At 48.1% G+C, this 17168-nt stretch overlaps 1 protein-coding gene across 1 annotated transcript in view; it reads left to right on the plus strand.

Annotated features, from left to right (window-relative positions):
- PCOLCE2 (procollagen C-endopeptidase enhancer 2) overlaps window positions 1–16624 on the plus strand; it is an 83046-nt gene extending 66422 nt beyond the window's left edge. The window contains exons 6-9 of the mRNA XM_062178731.1: window positions 4741–4901; window positions 11793–11876; window positions 13773–13940; window positions 15994–16624. Of these exons, the coding sequence (XP_062034715.1) occupies window positions 4741–4901; window positions 11793–11876; window positions 13773–13940; window positions 15994–16124 (544 nt within the window). The 3' untranslated portion in view covers window positions 16125–16624. The remainder of the gene's footprint in view (window positions 1–4740; window positions 4902–11792; window positions 11877–13772; window positions 13941–15993) is intronic.
- Window positions 16625–17168: the final 544 nt, after the last annotated feature.

The raw sequence follows: 17168 nt of genomic DNA on the forward strand, positions 1-17168 counted from the left end.
ACAGAGGATAAAGCTGTCACCTGGAGTCCTGGCTGCTCCACTTCTGATCCAGCTCTCTGCTGTGGTCTGGGAAAGCAGTGCAAGATGGCCCAAGTCCTTGGACCTCTGCACTCATGTGGGAGACCTGGAGGAAGCTCCTGGCTTCGAATCAGACCAGCTCCTGCCATTGAGTTCATTTGGAGAGTGAACCAACGAATAGAAGGCACCTCATTCTCTCTCTGCCTCTGCCTCTCTATAACTCTGTCAAATAAATCTTAAAAAAAATTTTCCAGTATAGATGAAAGATATCAATTATGAAATTTAAGAACTCAATAAATCTTAAGAAACACATGTAAGATACCTATTCCTGCATGTATTACAGTAAAACCACAAAACAACAGAAAAAGTGTTAAAAAACAGCCAGAAAGAAAAGACAGGTTATCAAAAATAGCCCGACAGCGGGTTTCTCCATAGCAACAGTGTAAGTTAGATCATAGATCTGTGTACCCATGCACAATTTCTCACGGTAAACTTTTTCCATAAACTTGAAAGACATCTGTTTGCATGATTTCAGATTTTTTGGCACCCAAATAAAATTTATTTTTTAATTCCATTATCGTTGGTTATCTAGATGCACTTAGAATCAATGCAAGTGGACTAAATCATTAATGAAAGATAGAAAAGTGTTAAATTTGATTTAAAAAAGCAAAATCCAAGTATGTGCTATTCAGAAGACTTATCCCTCCAAAATAACAACATAAAGGAGTTTGAAAATAAAAGAATAAATTATTTAGAACAATTTTTAATGGAAGGAAAACTAGCACAGATTTATTAATATCAGTAAATAATAGATTTTAAGCAGAAAGCACAACTAGAAGTAGTTACCATATGATAGAAGACATAGATTTCAGAATATATCAATAAATCATGGAAATTAATAGGAAAATATAACAACCCAATGGAAAAAAATCGGTAAAAGACATGAAAAGGCATTCCCAAAAAGAGAGCTGCACAGTTAACAAATCTTAGAATAGAGTGTAAATTGGTGTAGCCATATTCGCAGTCAATTTGGCATTCTCTAATGAAGTTTCAAATGAGCATCTATCCTATGACTGAGCAAAAAGTATGTGTCCTCCCCTCCTGGTGTACCCAGCGCTAGACACATCTTGCCTGGAATGTTCTCAGCAGTATTGTTGCCATGGAGGAAGGCAGGAAGCAGCCCAGTGTCTCAGCAGGAGAGTAGTTGTCATGGTGCACACCATATAGCAGTGAAAACCGTGGATGAGCCTCACCGTGACAGTGTGGAGAGTGAAAAAAAGCCACAAAATGTGCCCTGTGCCATTTCATTCTTACAGAGTTTATAAATATGCAGAGGTATGCAGATGTGTTGTTTGGTAATGCATATACGTGTTCTCAGCCTGTAGGAAACAGCAAGGTAATGATAAGCACACAATTCAGAGTAGTTATTGCCTTCTTGAGGCGGGGGCTGCGTGTCATTTTTGAGCACTTTGACAATCAGAGTAGCTGAACCGCCAGCCCCCCAACTGATGTTTCTGTCCAGAGGAACGGTTTCCCGTGGTCAGAATACTCCTGCAGTAGGGCAGTTCAGAGAGCGAGAAAATCTGCTAGGAGAGTGTTTCCCCTGTTAAAGTAAGAGTGCTCAGGTGGGTGTCTGTCTGTCAAGTCAACACCTGCCTCCCATATCAGAGGGCCTGGGTTCGAGTCCTGCCTCTGACCTCCAATCCAGTTTCCAGTTCATGTGTACCTGGGAGGCAGCAGGTGATGACTGAAGTATTTGGGTCCCTGCCAATAGCATCAAATTGAGTTCCCAGCTCTTGGCTTTGGTGTGGCCCAGCCACAGCTATCATGGGCATTTAGGGAGTGAACCAGCAGATTGAAATCTTTCTCTTTCAACAGCTTTCAGATAAGTAAGCTGTAGAAAACGTGTAGGATGAGCATTGGGGATAGGTGGACATCATACTATCATACTATCATACTGGCTTGGTTTGGTGTATTATTTTTACTGTGGAATTTCATCGAAAAACATTTGTTATACCCAAGCTATGTGCTGGGCAATATGTTAGGTACCCATTTTACAGAGATAAACCAGAATGCAAAGATAAACAGTGGGAGGCAACAAAACATGGCAGGTAATTGGCAGAGGAATGTCCTGGGTGGGTTTTGAGGAATACGTCTGCCCAGCCTGGACAGGTGATGAGAGGAAGCTTGTTAGAGGAGATTGTGCCTCTTGAAGCTGAGGCCACAGGCAGAGTTGGGGTGAGTCAGAGGCAGGTTGGGGGACAGACTCATTCCAAGAGAGAGAATTTTATTCACAATGATACTCATGGAAAGTAAATGCTATTTCTGGAACTTTAACCTTGCGTTGGGATCTAGAGAGAGATGCGGCAGGAGGGTTAAGTTAGTTTCCAGATCCCTCAGAGCTGGGAGCCTTCCACATGCATTCAAGCAGGCAGTGGACTGACCATTGGTTCTAGAACCTTCCTGTTTGACAAGGTGAACAGGGAAGCAAGTGAGGAGGCTGTCGCAATGGCCCAGGTAAAGCCTAGGAAGCAGAGAGGGTGGTAGGGATGAAGAGGAGGATATGGATCAAGTAGTACTTAGGAGGCAAAAATTGCAGGACCTGATGGTTGGCTGTGATGATTGAAAGGGCGACTTGGAATGGCAAACCAGGGACAGCTAACACAGCCGACTGCGTCATGTAGGATAGCATCTCCGTCCCTTCCTGGGACCTGCTGTGCAGAGAGGAGCTGAGTGAGACTTGCTGTTGCCTGCCTGCCTGTTTGGAACAGTGATTTGCAGGTACAACACCTGGCTCTCAGTATTCTTTCACGGTACCGTGATTCTGCTACATGTATACAAAGCCCAGTAGCAGCGTAACACAAATATGTCTTTGTTAGGAAAATACTCTTCCTTGAGAAAATTCAGTTTCCTCTGCTCAGCGGTGAATGATCCCAGTAATTATCCCATCGCATGCAGAAGTCTTGCCTGGCATGGGTCTCCAGATTTCCTTTGCTTCTTACAAAAACTGCTTACTGCAATTATATCGCTTATGCAAGATTGGCATATTTTATGTGTAATCACAGGTGAGAATTATGTTTAGTACACTCTTTTCATTTCTTTAATGGAATGTAGTTTTTAAACGCAAGACCGTTGCTGTGAAGAGCTTAACTCTAGAAGGCATGGGTCACTTTTGTGACTGGAACTCTCTGCGTGGGTCACCAGGCTCACTTCAGCTTTGTCCCATGCCCTGGCTTGCAGTTTTTCTCCTCGGTCGGGTACGTACAGATCCGTGCTCCCTCGAGTATGTACAGATCTGTGCTCCCTCGAGTATGTACAGATCCGTGCTCCGTCGAGTACGTACAGATCTGTGCTCCCTGCCACAGAGCCCCACTCACAGCTGATCAGAGTGTGCAAAAGTGAGTCCACTCATTATTTCTTCCCCATATGCCTAAGAAGCAAGTTAGTTACAGAGAAGCCGCAGAAACAGTTTAGCTAATTTACTGATTACTTCCGTTAAACTACTTGTTTAATTTTTTCAATTAGTTTTTAATTATAACTAGCAAAGTTATTTCTACCGTTGTTTACTAATGGAAAAACATGAATGATAGCACCATCATGTAGAGCATAACTAGCCCCCAAGACCAAAGAGCTTTTGAACCTCAGTTGTCATCTCCGCTACATCTTCAGTAGCAACTCACCAGCAAGCCCCAAACTAGAGTTCTTCATCAGTGGTCATGAGTGACCAGCAGAACAGAAATCACTTTCTCTTCTTACTTCCCAACACTTTGCTAATGGAGAGTATAAGCGGAAATGTTTCCACTTCAGCCATGCATTAGAACTTGCATTTAAAGGTGGTGGGGGGTGTTTGGTGCAGCTGCGTCCCATAGGATGTGCCTGGGTTTGAGCTCCCACTTCCAGCTGCCTGCTGATGCACACCTTGGGAGGCAGTAGGTGATGGCTCAAGTGCTTGGGTCCCTGCCACCCACATGGGAGACCCAGATGGAGTTCCAGAGTTTTTGCTTTGGCCTGGCCCAGCCCTGGCTGTTGCGGGCATTTGGGGAATAAACCAGCGGACAAGAACTCTGCTGCTCATTCCCTTCCCCACCTGCTGTGCGTGTGCCTGTGCCTGCCTGCTTGCCTGTCTCTCTCTGAAATAACTCAGTTAAAAGTTTAAAGGTGAAAGAGAAGTCCCTTGAAGCCCTGCATTGCTTGCTTACCCCTGGGTGACAGCTACTGTGGAAATCGGTACGTCACATTTGTCTAATTCTTTGTGGTCAGTGTCTGCCTTCCCAGGCCTTCTGGAACCCAGAGTCTTGGTGCAGAGGAGCTGTGCAGTTCCCATCGGGCCCCCTTGAGAAGCCTGGAGGGCAGCCACAGGGTCACTGTTCGTTCTGGTCCCGGTGGCTGCTGTGACCTGTCGGGGTCTCTGGGTCCTGAGTGGAAACTGAGCTGCACACACTGGGCAGATCACCTGCGCTCTCAGTGTGCATTCACGTTCCCTGGGCACTAGAGACACAGTGCCTCGCCGGCCCAATGCTGACTGAGCCTTAGCTCTCAGCGTTAATATTTAGCAGGTTTAAGACTTTCATCTTCTTAAGGGTTTTAGCTTTACAGTTTGAACAGATGGCAAGTCTAGTGTCAGAAATGGGCAAAGTGGAGAGCTAGAAATTTTACATTTTCAGGGAGGTATCGAACTTTATGTATTTTCTTCTTTTTAAGAAAGTCTTTTTTGTCTTTTAGGCCAATTGTATCAGAGAGAAATGAACTTCTTATTCAGTTTTTATCAGATTTAAGCTTAACTGCAGATGGATTTATTGGACACTACAAATTCAGGCCAAAAAAACTGCCGACAACCACAGTGCCACCTGTTACCACCACAGTTCCTGTGACAGCGACAGCAGGTGAGTTTTTCTGTTTGGAAGTTTGTGTGAACACTTTAGGATGCAGGAATTCTTTTGAAGCAGAACAAATTAAATAGGAGGGAGATACTCCTATTTAAAATATTAAATAAGTGAAGTAGGGTGCTAACTTAGGGAGGAATGACTCCATTAATGAAAGAAACATACAGTATATAAGAATGCTTGTCAGCTAATAGTTTTTAATTATGACACTTAAAAATTACTCTGTCGCTTACAATGCTGGCATTCCATATTAGAGTGCTGGTCCGAGCCCTGGCTACCCCTTCTAAGGCTAAAGCAGAGGAAATGGCCCAAGTGCTTAGGCCCCTGCCACTCACATGGGAGGCTCTGGTGGAGTTCCAAGCTCCTGGCTTCACCTTGGCCAACCCCCAGATATTAGAGCCACTTTGTTAGTGAACTAGAGGATAGAAGATTGATCTCTCTCTTTCAAATAAATATTTTTAAAAAGAATTACTGGGGCTGGCATTGTGACATGACAGATAAAGCCATTGCCTGCAATGCCAGCATCGCATATGGGTACAGGTTGTCTCCTGGCTGCTCCATTTCCAATCCAGCTCCCTGCTAATGCACCTGGGAAAGCAGTGGAAGATGACCCAAGTAGGTAGGCCCCTGCACCCATGTGGGGAAACCCAAATGAAGCGCTTGACTTCTGACTTCAGCATAGCCCAGCTCTGGCCATTGCAGCCATCTGGGGAGTGAACCAGTGGATGGAAGATTCTCTTTGTTTCTCTCTCCCTCTCTGTAACTCTTTCAAATACATTAAAAAATCTTTGGAAGAAAAAAAGAATTACTAGAAAGCCTGCTATAGGCACGGATCATTATAAGCCTAAACCACCTTTTCTGATGCTTATGAAGCTGTGGCTTTCTTTTCATTACACAGCATTGTGGTAGTTCAAGTTAAAGTTCTAGGGCCTTGATGCTCGCCAGGTTTTACAACTGCCCGTGTTTGTACTTTTTGTACTTCTTAGCAAAATGCCATGAAAATATTCTCAAATGGAAGTAACTCAGAAGCATTCACTGTCATTCAGAAGTTGGGTGGGAAGCTGGTCTGGGGCAGGGCCTTAGAGATAGAGAGGCAGGAGGGGTCCAGGTGTCCTGCTGTCTGCATCCTGTCTGCTCCATCTGCTGGGATTTCAGGCCTCAGATCTAGAACTGCAGGTCCAGGGAGGAGGGGGAAAGGTGAGAAGGAAAGATCTGCGGTTCAAATTTTAAATTGGCTGAAATAGGCCCGCCTTATTGCCCATATCTTATGCACACAACCTGGACAGAGCTGTTCTGAATACAACTGGGAGCCTTCGGGTCTGGTTTTTCAGCGCACCTTACAAGTGGGCCACCTTGTGGCCAGAAGGTGTACTGCCTCATCTGAGTGCACTGGCCCATTGACTTACCTGGTCACACCCACGCTGCTAGTGGTTCCCCAGCTTTTATCTCCATCCTGACCTTTCTCTGAAATTACAAAGGTAGATTTTTAATTGTCTTCTAGACATTTTGCAACTGCTAAGCCTTTAAATGCAGGCATAGGGAACTCAGCTTTCTTTAATCAGTTTTCTGCCTCAGGGCTGCTGCTCCACTTGTTCTCCCAAGCTCTTCCACAGCATCAGTAGCCACGCTCCTAGGGTCCTCATCCTTGTCACCTCCCGCTCTAACCCTCCCAGCCCCCCCCCCCCCAAACACATAGCAGACCACGTCGTCTTCCATTAAATTCATAGTCTACAGCTGAGCTGGCCAATGTAGAGACGCCTTTGAGCATCTAGGGATACTTAGATACTTATCTTAATTTAAGTCATTTCAAGTGGAGATGGCAAGAGATTTAAATTTAAAAGTCACCAACATACAGATGGTTGAAACCATGTTCAAGAATGAGGGGGCTGGCACCGTGGCACAGTAGGTTAATCCTCCGCCTGCAGCACTGGCATCCCGTATGGGCGCCAGTTCTAGTCCTGGCTGCTGCTTTTCCGATCCAGCTCTCTGCTATGGCCTGGGATAGCAGTAGGAGGTGGCCCAAGTCCTTGGACCCCTGCACCCGTGTGGGTGGCCAGGAAGAGGCACCTGGCTTTGAATCAGTGCAGCCCCAGCCATTGAGGCCATTTGGGGAGTGAACCAGCAGATGGGAGATGTTTCTCTCTGTCTCTCCCTCTCACTGTCTGTAACTCTACCTCTCAAATAAATAAATAAATAAAATCTTTAGGAAAAAAAAAAAGAATGACTAGGAACAGACACATTAGGAGCAAAAGGAGGAAAGGAGCTAGAATTAAATCTCTAGAGCTTCCACTTAAAAAATTTATTTATTTACTTGAAAGGCAGAGTAACAGACACACAGAGAAAAATAATCCACCTGCTTGCTTCACTCCTCAAATGGCCATAACAGCCGGGCCCGGGCCAGGCAAAAGCCAGGAGCTAGGAACTCCATCTAGGTCTCCCTTGTGTGTGCTCGAGCCATCATCCACTGCCTTCCCAGGCACATTAGCGGGGAGCTGGATGGAAGTGGAGCAGCCGGGACTCAAACCAGTGTTCTGATACGGGGTGACAGCATTGCAACTCGCTGCACCACAACACTGGCCCCTAGAGGCTCCAGATTTCCAAGGAGTAGAATGTCCTGGCAGAGACTGTGAAAGGGTTGTCGGGAGGAGCACGTGCCGTGGAAGAGCGTTCTCAGACGGAAGGGGTCGGTGAGTCGGGTGCTGGGAGACGTGAAGTAACAGGACTAAGATGTCCGCATTTGGCCTTGTGACAGGGAGGCTACTGAGACCGTCCCGAGAGCTTGTGTGATGGCATCGTGCAGGCAGAGTGGGTTGAGGAGTCTGTGGTACCAGGCAAAGAAATTGAGGTAGAAAGTTCCAGTAACTCTTTCCTCAAATTTGTCCCTAAAGAAGGGGGGGGGGGGGCTTTTACACTTGAACTTGGGAATGAAGATGGGAAGTGGTTAGGGCATAAAGGCAGATAGAAGGGATAAAGTGAGAAGGGAAATTTCTTCAAAGGTGGGCGGTCTGGCTCCCGAGAGCTCACGGGAGAAATGACCTTAGCCGGAGGGGCGATGACCTCTCCCGGGAGAGGAGGGGAAGAGGAATGGGCCCTGTGTAGGTGACCGGGAGGTCTGCGGCTCTCTGGTTTTCTGCCGCAGCTTCTGCTCTCCCTAGAGAATTGGAGAGGCCACCTGCTGAGAGTCAAGGCAGTGGCCGCACTGCGGTTAGGGGAATGAGCGCGAATGTGACGAATGGCTGTGGAAATGGGAGAGTAACTTGGTTCCCAGACTGCCTTTCGCACTGAGGAGGTCTGAGTGCAGGCACAGAAACATGGATTCTCCCATAGAATTCACGCAAGGTTGAATTACAGAGGGGAAAGGGAGTTTAAGGTACTCTCAAGACCACATGGCCGGCGCTGCGGCTCACTAGGCTAATCCTCCACCTGCGGCGCTGGCACACCGGGTTCTAGTCCCGGTCGGGGCTCTGGATTCTGTCCTGGTTGCCCCTCTTCCACGCCAGCTCTCTGCTGTGGCCAGGGAGTGCAGTGGAGGATGGCCCAAGTGCTTGGGCCCTGTAGCCTCATGGGAGACCAGGAGAAGCACCTGGCTCCTGGCTTCGGATCAGCGCGGTGCGCCAGCCGCGGTGGCCATTGGAGGGTGAACCAACGGCAAAGAAAGACCTTTCTCTCTGTCTCTCTCCCTCTCTCTAACTCTACCTGTCAAAAAAAAAAAAAAAGACCACATGAAGGACCTTGGTGGGTGAGAGCCCAGTGGAAAGAAGGGGCCATAAGAGAAGGAAGTACTTCTCTCTGAAGGGAGGAGAGAACTTCCACTTTGCTTATGGTGTTATCTAAATACTGATGGAGTTTGTGGATTCAAAAGGCCCAGTAGCCTAGGCAGCTCCTGTCAAGAGCCTCAGGTGCTCTCTGACGTCAAATGTGAGACTGTTGTTAAATCAACAACAGGAGTCACCGTGCACTAACTCCCCATGTAGAACCTGTGTCCTCCATGAGTTGTATTATGAGAGTTAACTGTAAAACTTCTCAAAGATTTATTTCATTTTAGTGTGTTAAGTAGAGGATATTCTTATGCCTCATAAGTTTTAGTTATGCCTAAGTGTCCAACTCCATGCCTTGTTTTCCTAGGTGCTTCGTTAATTAATGCTAAAACTTGTTCTCAAGGATTTACTTTATTTTAATGTATTAAGTGGAAGATAGTCTTATGTCTCATAAGTTATAGTTATGTCTAAGTGTTTGCAAAAGGTGTATCATTCTTTGGTGCTTCTTTACAGCTGAGTTTCTAAAAAAAAAAAAAAAAAAAAAAGGTGAAATTAACTTCGAGATGCAGTGACTTTGAACAGCCCTTGTCTCGACTGTTGAGGAATAGTGTTTTTTGGTTTGCTTGTTTGCAAATTGTTGAACTCTTAGTATAGAGTCGGTCGTCTGGGTATAAAGTTAATTGAAAATGGATCATGGTCGGCGCTGCGGCTCACTAGGCTAATTTTCCTCCTGCGGTGCCAGCACCCTGGGTTCTAGTCCCGGTTGGGGCGCTGGATTCTGTCCCGGTTGCCCCTCTTCCAGTCCAGCTCTCTGCTGTGGCCCAGGAGTGCAGTGGAGGATGGCCCAGGTCCTTGGGCCCTGCACCTGCATGGGAGACCAGGAGGAAGCACCTGGCTCCTAGCTTCGGGTTGGCGCAGCACGCCGGCCGTAGCGGCCATTTGGAGGGTAAACCAGTGGAAAGAAGACCTTTCTCTGTCTCTCTGTCTCTCTCTCTCTCACTGTGTAACTCTGACTGGCAAAGAAAGAAAGAAAGAAAGAGAGAGAGAGAGAGAGAGAGAGAGAGAGAAAGAAAGAAAGAGGAGGGAAGGGAGGGGAGGGAAGGGAGGGAAAGGCAGGGGATCTTAGTGGAGAATGGTAATGGGAGAGGGGAGAGGCAGAGGGGTAGCAGTGTGGGTGGGAAGAATCACTGTGTTCCTAAAGTTGTACTCATGAAATGCATGAAACTTGTATTCCTTAAATAAGAGGTTTCTTTGGGAAAAAATGATACTGTCAAGAAATGGTTGAAACAGCGGGTGTTAGAAGTATCAAAGGAAGTAAAATATCAAAGGAAACAAATTCAGGCCAGGGTTGACGGACTGGGGCAACAGGAGGGGGCAGTGTGCTGACTGTCCAAAGACAGAGAAGAAAAAAGTAGTCATGAAAAAATGAACTAAACTGGAAGCAGCAGCTATGCCGGCTCCCAGGACATCTAAACTGAGAGGCTGACCATGAACAAGTTGAGCACAAGGACGCAATGGCAGAGAAGGGCCCGAGAACCGTTCCCGGGAGATTGAGCCACAGGGCCCAGGCATCGTCCTCGGTGGGGTGGCAGGAACACGTGCAGAGGGAGGCTGAGAAGCAGGGCCAAGTGTGTGAGTGCAGTTGGAGGGGACAGAGGAGGAGGGCCAGGCCGCAGAGCTGACAGCCTACGGGCCGGAGAGCAGGGGTCGCGGCTTCTGCAGCTTCTGCACAGACGTGCTGAGGTGCAGGGGCTGGTATCGTGGTCCACATTAAAAGGTGCTGCTGAGTTAACTTAAGGGGGATTCAGTGCCCAAGGGAGGCCCCCACCTCGGGAACAGTGATGTAGGTCTCCTAAAGATCGGCTGAGTGCACCCCTGGCGCGCGCTCGCTCTCCACTATTTAAGCTGTTAGGTGGACTTTAATGTGCAAGTGAAGTAGGGGTGCAAATCAAGAGTCCATAAGGACGGGGATTTGGCGTGGGGGTAAGCCGTGGATTGGACCCTGCATCCTCATCCGTGTGCCTGGATTCCAGTCCCGTGTCCACTCCAGACTCTGCCTTCTTGTTCCTGCACACACTGGGAGGTGACGGCTCGGATACCTGGATCCCTGCCGCCCATTAGGAAGCACGGAATTGAGTAAGTTCGTGCCCTCAGCCAGGCCCAGCCCCAACCATGCGGTGACCAGCAGCTGGGAGCTCTGTGTGTCTGTCTTCAATCAGTCAATCAACTCACAGAGGAGTGGACCAGTATATAAGGACAATATTATAATTGCAGAAATTTACCCAAAAGGCAAATTCTCTTATAGTTGTTTTGTTCTCCCTAGCATAATACCACACAGAAGTGAATAATTACCAAACATTTTCGAAACAATAAAAAAATGGAGCCCAGATATCGTCATTTTGTTCATTTGTTTCTCAGCGTTGGCGTTAAATGTTGAGCCAGGTCATTCCTTGTTGTGGGGCGGTCCTGTCGCTGCAGGCTCTTTACAGCGCCCCTGGCATGTACCCTCTGGATGCCGGTGGATGGGACAACCGAACCGTCTCTGGATAGTGTCACCCGGGGGCACAGCACCACCTGCTGAGGGGCACTGTGTTTATTTAGTTTTAACTTTGTCCACTTCTCAGTTCTTAAGATCCTGACAGCCAATGCCAGGCTCAAAATAAATGTTGAGTGAAAGCCTGCGTCTAATTAGAGATGTAACCCTGAACACCTGTTCCACTCCCCACTGGGAATGGCACATTTCAGACGCGCCGAGAAGCCCCTGCGTCGCCAGGAGTGACCCTGTCTTCAGATTTGTCGTCCTGGGACTTCCTAAGCAGGGCACATGGAGAGTGTGCGTCTATTTTTGACACTAGTGTTAGTTTTATATAAAGGAAGAAGAGAACAGGGCTAAATTTGGATTATCTCTGATCTCGGGTTTAAAACTCACTGCTGGGTACTGGGTTGCCTGAGGAAGCGAGAGCAGGAGCGGGTAGTGTGAAGACCTGCGTTCGTGGGGTTTCTGATGCTCTCGTTGCGATGGGAGACGGGTGGCTCAGGGAAATCGGTGGTCGTCCCAAGTGGATATCGTCACACATAGACATCAGTTATCCTTGAATTCATTTTCTTGAACTGTGTGTCTGTCTTCTTTAAGGTGTAAAACCCACCGTGGCCCTGTGTCAGCAGAAGTGCAGGCGGTCGGGGACTCTGGAGAGCAATTATTGCTCAAGTAACTTCGGTAAGAGAGAAAATCCTGCCTTTTCTCCTCAACCAGAAACTCCAGACCTGGTGCTTCAGCTCCAAGGAATGCCTGGGAAGTTAGTGGGGGAGGGTCAGCACGGTGCTCATGTCCCCAGGGAAACGGTTTCTTTTCCACCAGAGTGTGCTGCCCTGTACTGGTTGGACTGTGAGATTTCAAAAGTGAGAAAAACAGGTACAATTCAGAAAAACATGTGTTTTTCACTTAAATTGAATAATTTGGCTCTTCAGTGTATGTTACTGTTATCCCCTGTATTCCGGCCAACTCTTTCTGAAAAAACCTGCATGGTTTTTTCATGCACTGAATAGTTTTTCTCGCATCTTAAATTCAGCTCAAGTCCATTCAAAACCCGCCCAGGCTCCCAATAAGAAGCTGGTCTCTTGCAGAAGTTCAGGTACGCCCACTGTAATGCCCTTCCAAGGAGCTGAGGCGGAGCTTGGACATGCAAAGTTCATTGGAAACTCATGAACCTGAGATGCTGTTGAGCAACTTGGAATTTCAAAGTCTTCCCAACTACAAAATTGTACCATCTGGGGAAACTACTTAAGAGCACACTATTCTAAAGTTCATTATGTTGGTAATTTTTTTTAAAGCACCTTAAAAGGAGCACTTAAAGAAAAGTCTTATCAGGAACAGGAAGTTGGTAGAACCTGAGTAGGTTACCCCAAACAAGGGGCCTCCCCAGAGAACCCTCGCTTGCTTTCTCAGCGCCTTCACATGCTAACCGTCTGCAGCCAAGTGAACACGCTGACCGATCTGGGGCCCTAAACCTTACCGGAGTTTGCATGTGGAAATTGAGATGCCTGGCATAAAAAGGAAGTGCGAGAGTGTCGGTGGCAAGTCATTGCTGTCACATCCAGTGTCGCCTTCTGTAGGAGGCCCCTCCCTCCCCCCCGATGACTGACAGAGGACAGTCATCACCTCGAGTCACAGTGAGGCGTGGGAAGAGTTCCTAATTCCAGCTTCCTGCCGGTGCAGATCCTGGGAGGCGGCAGTGATGGTTCGGCTTCTTGACCTCCGCGGTGGGAGACCTGGACTGCTCTCCCAGCCCTGGGCTCTAACCCTGGGCCAGTCCCAGCCATGTGGACATTTGGGGAGTGAAATAGTGGAAAGGAACTCTGTTAGCTTCTCAAATAAATAAAAGGTTTAAAAAATTTTTTTTAAAATTGAGATCATAGTGATTCTCCCATCATGGAACCTTTTAGCAAAGTATTGCCGCTAAAGATTCAAAGTGTTATGGAGTGAGCATAGGTAGGGGCTTATCAGCCTCTTATTTAGTGATTGATCTGCTTGTTGGATACAATATTTTAAACAGTCCTCAGTGACAGATGCAAAGTGGGAGGTATTTGTTTCTCTCCTAGTTAGCAACACCAGACTGAGTATTATAACTTTATGACCCTTTTTTCCCCAACCTGAGATTTGGTAACAAATGTACAGAATCAAGTTCAAGGGCTCTATTTGTTTTTGCTTTTGTTTTTGCCCACGTTTCAGTGGCAGGCATTGGGACTAGCAGTTAAGGCCCACATCCGTATCGGAGTGCCTGGGTTCGTCTCCCAGCTCCTGCTCCTGACTCCGACTTCTTGCTGCAGACGCTGAGAGGCACGGGTGATGACTCAAGTGGTCAGATCCCTTCCAGCACGTGGGAGCCTGGACTGAGTTCCCAGCCCTTGGCTTTGGCCTGGCCCTGGCCTGGCTGTTGCAGGCATCTGGGGATTGAACCAGCAGCTGGGAACTCAGTTTTGCTCTCTTTCCCTCTCTGCCTCGCCAATAAATAAAAATAACAGAGCTTCATGTAGGAGGCCTTCTAGACTGTGACTTCATTTGCTTGCGTTTACCTTCACGGTCACGGTATTTCCACAATGTCGTCTTCTGCAGTATTAGCTGGCACGGTCATCACAACTGTCACTCGAGGCGGGAGCCTGCACGCCACGATCTCGATCATCAACATCTACAAAGAGGGCAGCCTGGCCATTCAGCAGGCCGGCAAGAACATGAGCGCCCGGGTCACTGCGGTCTGCAAGCAGTGCCCGCTCCTCCGCAGGGGTGAGTAGGGAGGAGAGCTTTAGTCTGTCTTCTGGGGTAAAGAACGGAGGAGGGGTGGAGAGGGCCTCTCTAGCGAGACAGATCTGGGCTAGAGAAGGGAAATCAGGGGCCGACCTACTGAGCACTGCTTGTGGAGAAGGAATGCCTTTGGAGTAAGGCAGAAATGGGTGCTAACCCCACGTTTTGTAGCCACAGAAGAGGTAGAGGAAATGAAGACGGGTCCACGACGGTGAGCCAGGAGAGAACAGAGCTGACCGAGCCGTTCAGGGCATAGAGATTCTGGAGAAAAATAGCCAGCACACGACAGGCAGTGCAGAGCTGAAGCTCCGAGGAGAGAGGTCTACCGGGCTGGAGTGAAAGACTTGCATGGGGCCATTGAATTCCTAGGTAGAAATGAGTTTACTGAGAGGAGTTATAAAAAAGGAAAGTTACAGGGGCCAGTGCTGTGGCACAGTGGGTTAACGCCCTGGCCTGAAGCACTGGCATCCCGTGTGGGCGCTGGTTCTGGTCCCAGCTGCTCCTCTTCCGATCCAGCTCTCTGCTGTGGCCTGGGAAGGCAATGGAGGATGGCCCAGGTCCTTGGGCCCCTGCGCCCATGTGGCAGACCCAGAGGAAGCTCCTGGCTCCTGGCTTCGGATGGGCACAGCTCCGGCTGTGGTCACCAGTTGGGGAGTGAACCATCGGATGGAAGACCTCTCTCTCTCTCTGCCTCTCCTCTCTCTGTGTAACTCTAACTTTCAAATAAATAAATCTTAAAAAAAAAAAAAAAAAAGGAAAGTTACAGCAGAGCCAGAGGCACATGACTGAACAATAAAGCAGCGAGGTTTGAACTTGCTGTCAGTGTGGGGGTCACACTTAGATGGATGGGCCTGTGACCCATGCTCCACTGCAGCCTTCCCTGCGTGAGGCACACGTGGACATCTCTCCACAACTGCGGCCACACAGAGTTCTCTCTGGAATGGTAATGACCCCTGGCATCCCACTGGGTGATACACCGTGATCTCCTGGCCCCATCTCAGCTCATTCCTTTCCCCAGGCTTGTCACAAGCCTTTCTTACCTCTATACACCCAGAGAGAAATACAGAAATCTCCACTCCAAGAGAGCTTTCCTGTGAATTCAGCTCTTCCTGAGAAGTCGGGAGGCCAGCAGCCTGACGTCAGCCCTCTGACGGGCTCTGGAGAAGCGACACGTTCTTCCCAGAAGGGCTAGGAAGAGCAGAGGGCACACGGGGACTCTGTGAGGCCATGCTGCTCAGTCTGCCACGTCCCCGTGGCCTCCCAGGGTACCCTCGCAGGAAGGGTTGTACGAGAGAGAGTGTCCTGTGGTACGCGGGCTGAGCACAGTAAAGGTGGCAGTAGTATGTGCCACTGTCACAGCATTTTTCTGAAGCTATGCAAATCTTCAGAGTTGGACCCAAGACCCTTCAGCGCAGGCTGCAGGCCAGGCCTGACTTAGCCAGACACAGCAGTGTGTACATATTAGAGAAGTAGTGTCACCAGTATCAGTGGTTTTTTAGTAGACAGCAGTGCTGTGTTCAGCAAGGAACTCTATGAATATAAGATGTGCATGTGTGTCCCTGCCCCCAAGAAACTTACACAGTGTAAATGCTTGATGTTGATAAAGTTCCAGACAACAGCAGAAGAGAGTGGATGGTTAGTTGCCAAATACCAGGGAAATGGGGCCACGTTGTGGGACTGGGAGAAGCCAGCTGAGGTTGGCCGTCCTGGCGCCCTGGAGGCCTGGGAAGGAGGAGAGCCTTTCATGCTAACAGTGCCGCCTCCACGGTGCACCCAGTAACCCCGCCAGCCCTGTGCCACTGCACAGGGAGAGGTGCCTGATCGGACCCCGCGGGTCAGTTTCCTGCTGTTGGCAAGATGATATGAGTCGAAATTAGTTTTTTGCTGAAGAGAGATTTAAACCAGATTTTAGCCTGGATAGAATACATACATAATTATTTACAGAAGAGAAAATGTAACCAGAGGTAAGTTATAGCCTAAGCGGTTCAAACATCACACAGAGAAAAAGGTTGATTTTTCTGTGCTCTTTCTTTAGGTATGAATTACATTATCATGGGCCAAGTGGGTGAAGACGGGCGAGGCAAACTCATGCCAAACAGCTTCATCATGATGTTCAAGACCAAGAATCAGAAGCTCCTGAATGCCTTAAAGAACAAGCAATGCTAACGGCGAAGCGCGTCAACGCAATCCGCATCCTGTCACTGCTTCTGGAAGATCTGGCTTCCTTCAGAAGAACAAACGGCTGCACACATTGCATTTCGAGCACTATGGGACTCACTCACTCTTCACCTGAAGGGGGTCCGAGACTTCCAGTCCCGCAGCTGGAAGTCGTGCGCCTGCCCCGAGAGGACCAGACGCCTGCCACCTCCGCGTGCTCACGGGGATCTGAAGGTTGCAAGCACGGGCAGCCTGGGAGCAGTTTATTTATGTTTTTGTCAGAGGATATTTTAGGACTGAGTTGTGTGAAGATACGGAAAAGAGATTTTATAAGTGCAATATTTATATAGTGATACTTGTGTTTCTTTCAAGCATCTGCTCCAAGGTGTTATTCTTCTCTTGCATTTTTTAAATCAATGCTTAATAAAATATTTTTAAGTGATTACATAACAACCATTAAACTTAGTTCTGTATAAAGAGGCACACTGTAAAAAGAATAAACCCTTTTAATAAGAATACTGTCATTACACATGAAGTTGTATGTGTAGCCATTTGCACTTCGCTAGAGTTGGCGCTGCGAGAACTTCAGGGGCCGGATGAAGCTTGTCGAGTCGGTAGACTACAGTTCTCGCTGCGTCAGCATAGAATCTAGTCCCAAGGCCTTCATTCTGTAATTGACAGTGAAGCTCGGTGGATTTAGTGACTTGCCCGCAGTGCGTGTCTCCTCACGGCCCTAAGTCCAAACCCAGTGCCTTCGCCGTCACTGGAAGCAGCACCTGACTTGAGCTCAGTACTGTCTCCTAGTTGAGGGTAGGACTGGCCAGCCTGATACCTGGCCATCTCTGAGATGGACTTGAAATGAGAAGTGAGCCTGCCATTCCTACCCTGTTAATCCCGTTGCCCGGATCAGGCCACAGCAGGTGCATCCTGCCATTGCCACTGCCTTTTTTTTTTTTTTTTTTTTTTTTTTACAGGCAGAGTGGATAGTGAGAGAGAAAGAAAGGTCTTCCTTTGCCGTTGGTTCACCCTCCAATGGCCGCTGCGGCCGGCACA

The sequence above is a fragment of the Lepus europaeus genome, chromosome 2, assembly GCF_033115175.1.
Source record: "Lepus europaeus isolate LE1 chromosome 2, mLepTim1.pri, whole genome shotgun sequence".
In the NCBI taxonomy this organism is placed as follows: Eukaryota; Metazoa; Chordata; class Mammalia; order Lagomorpha; family Leporidae; genus Lepus; species Lepus europaeus.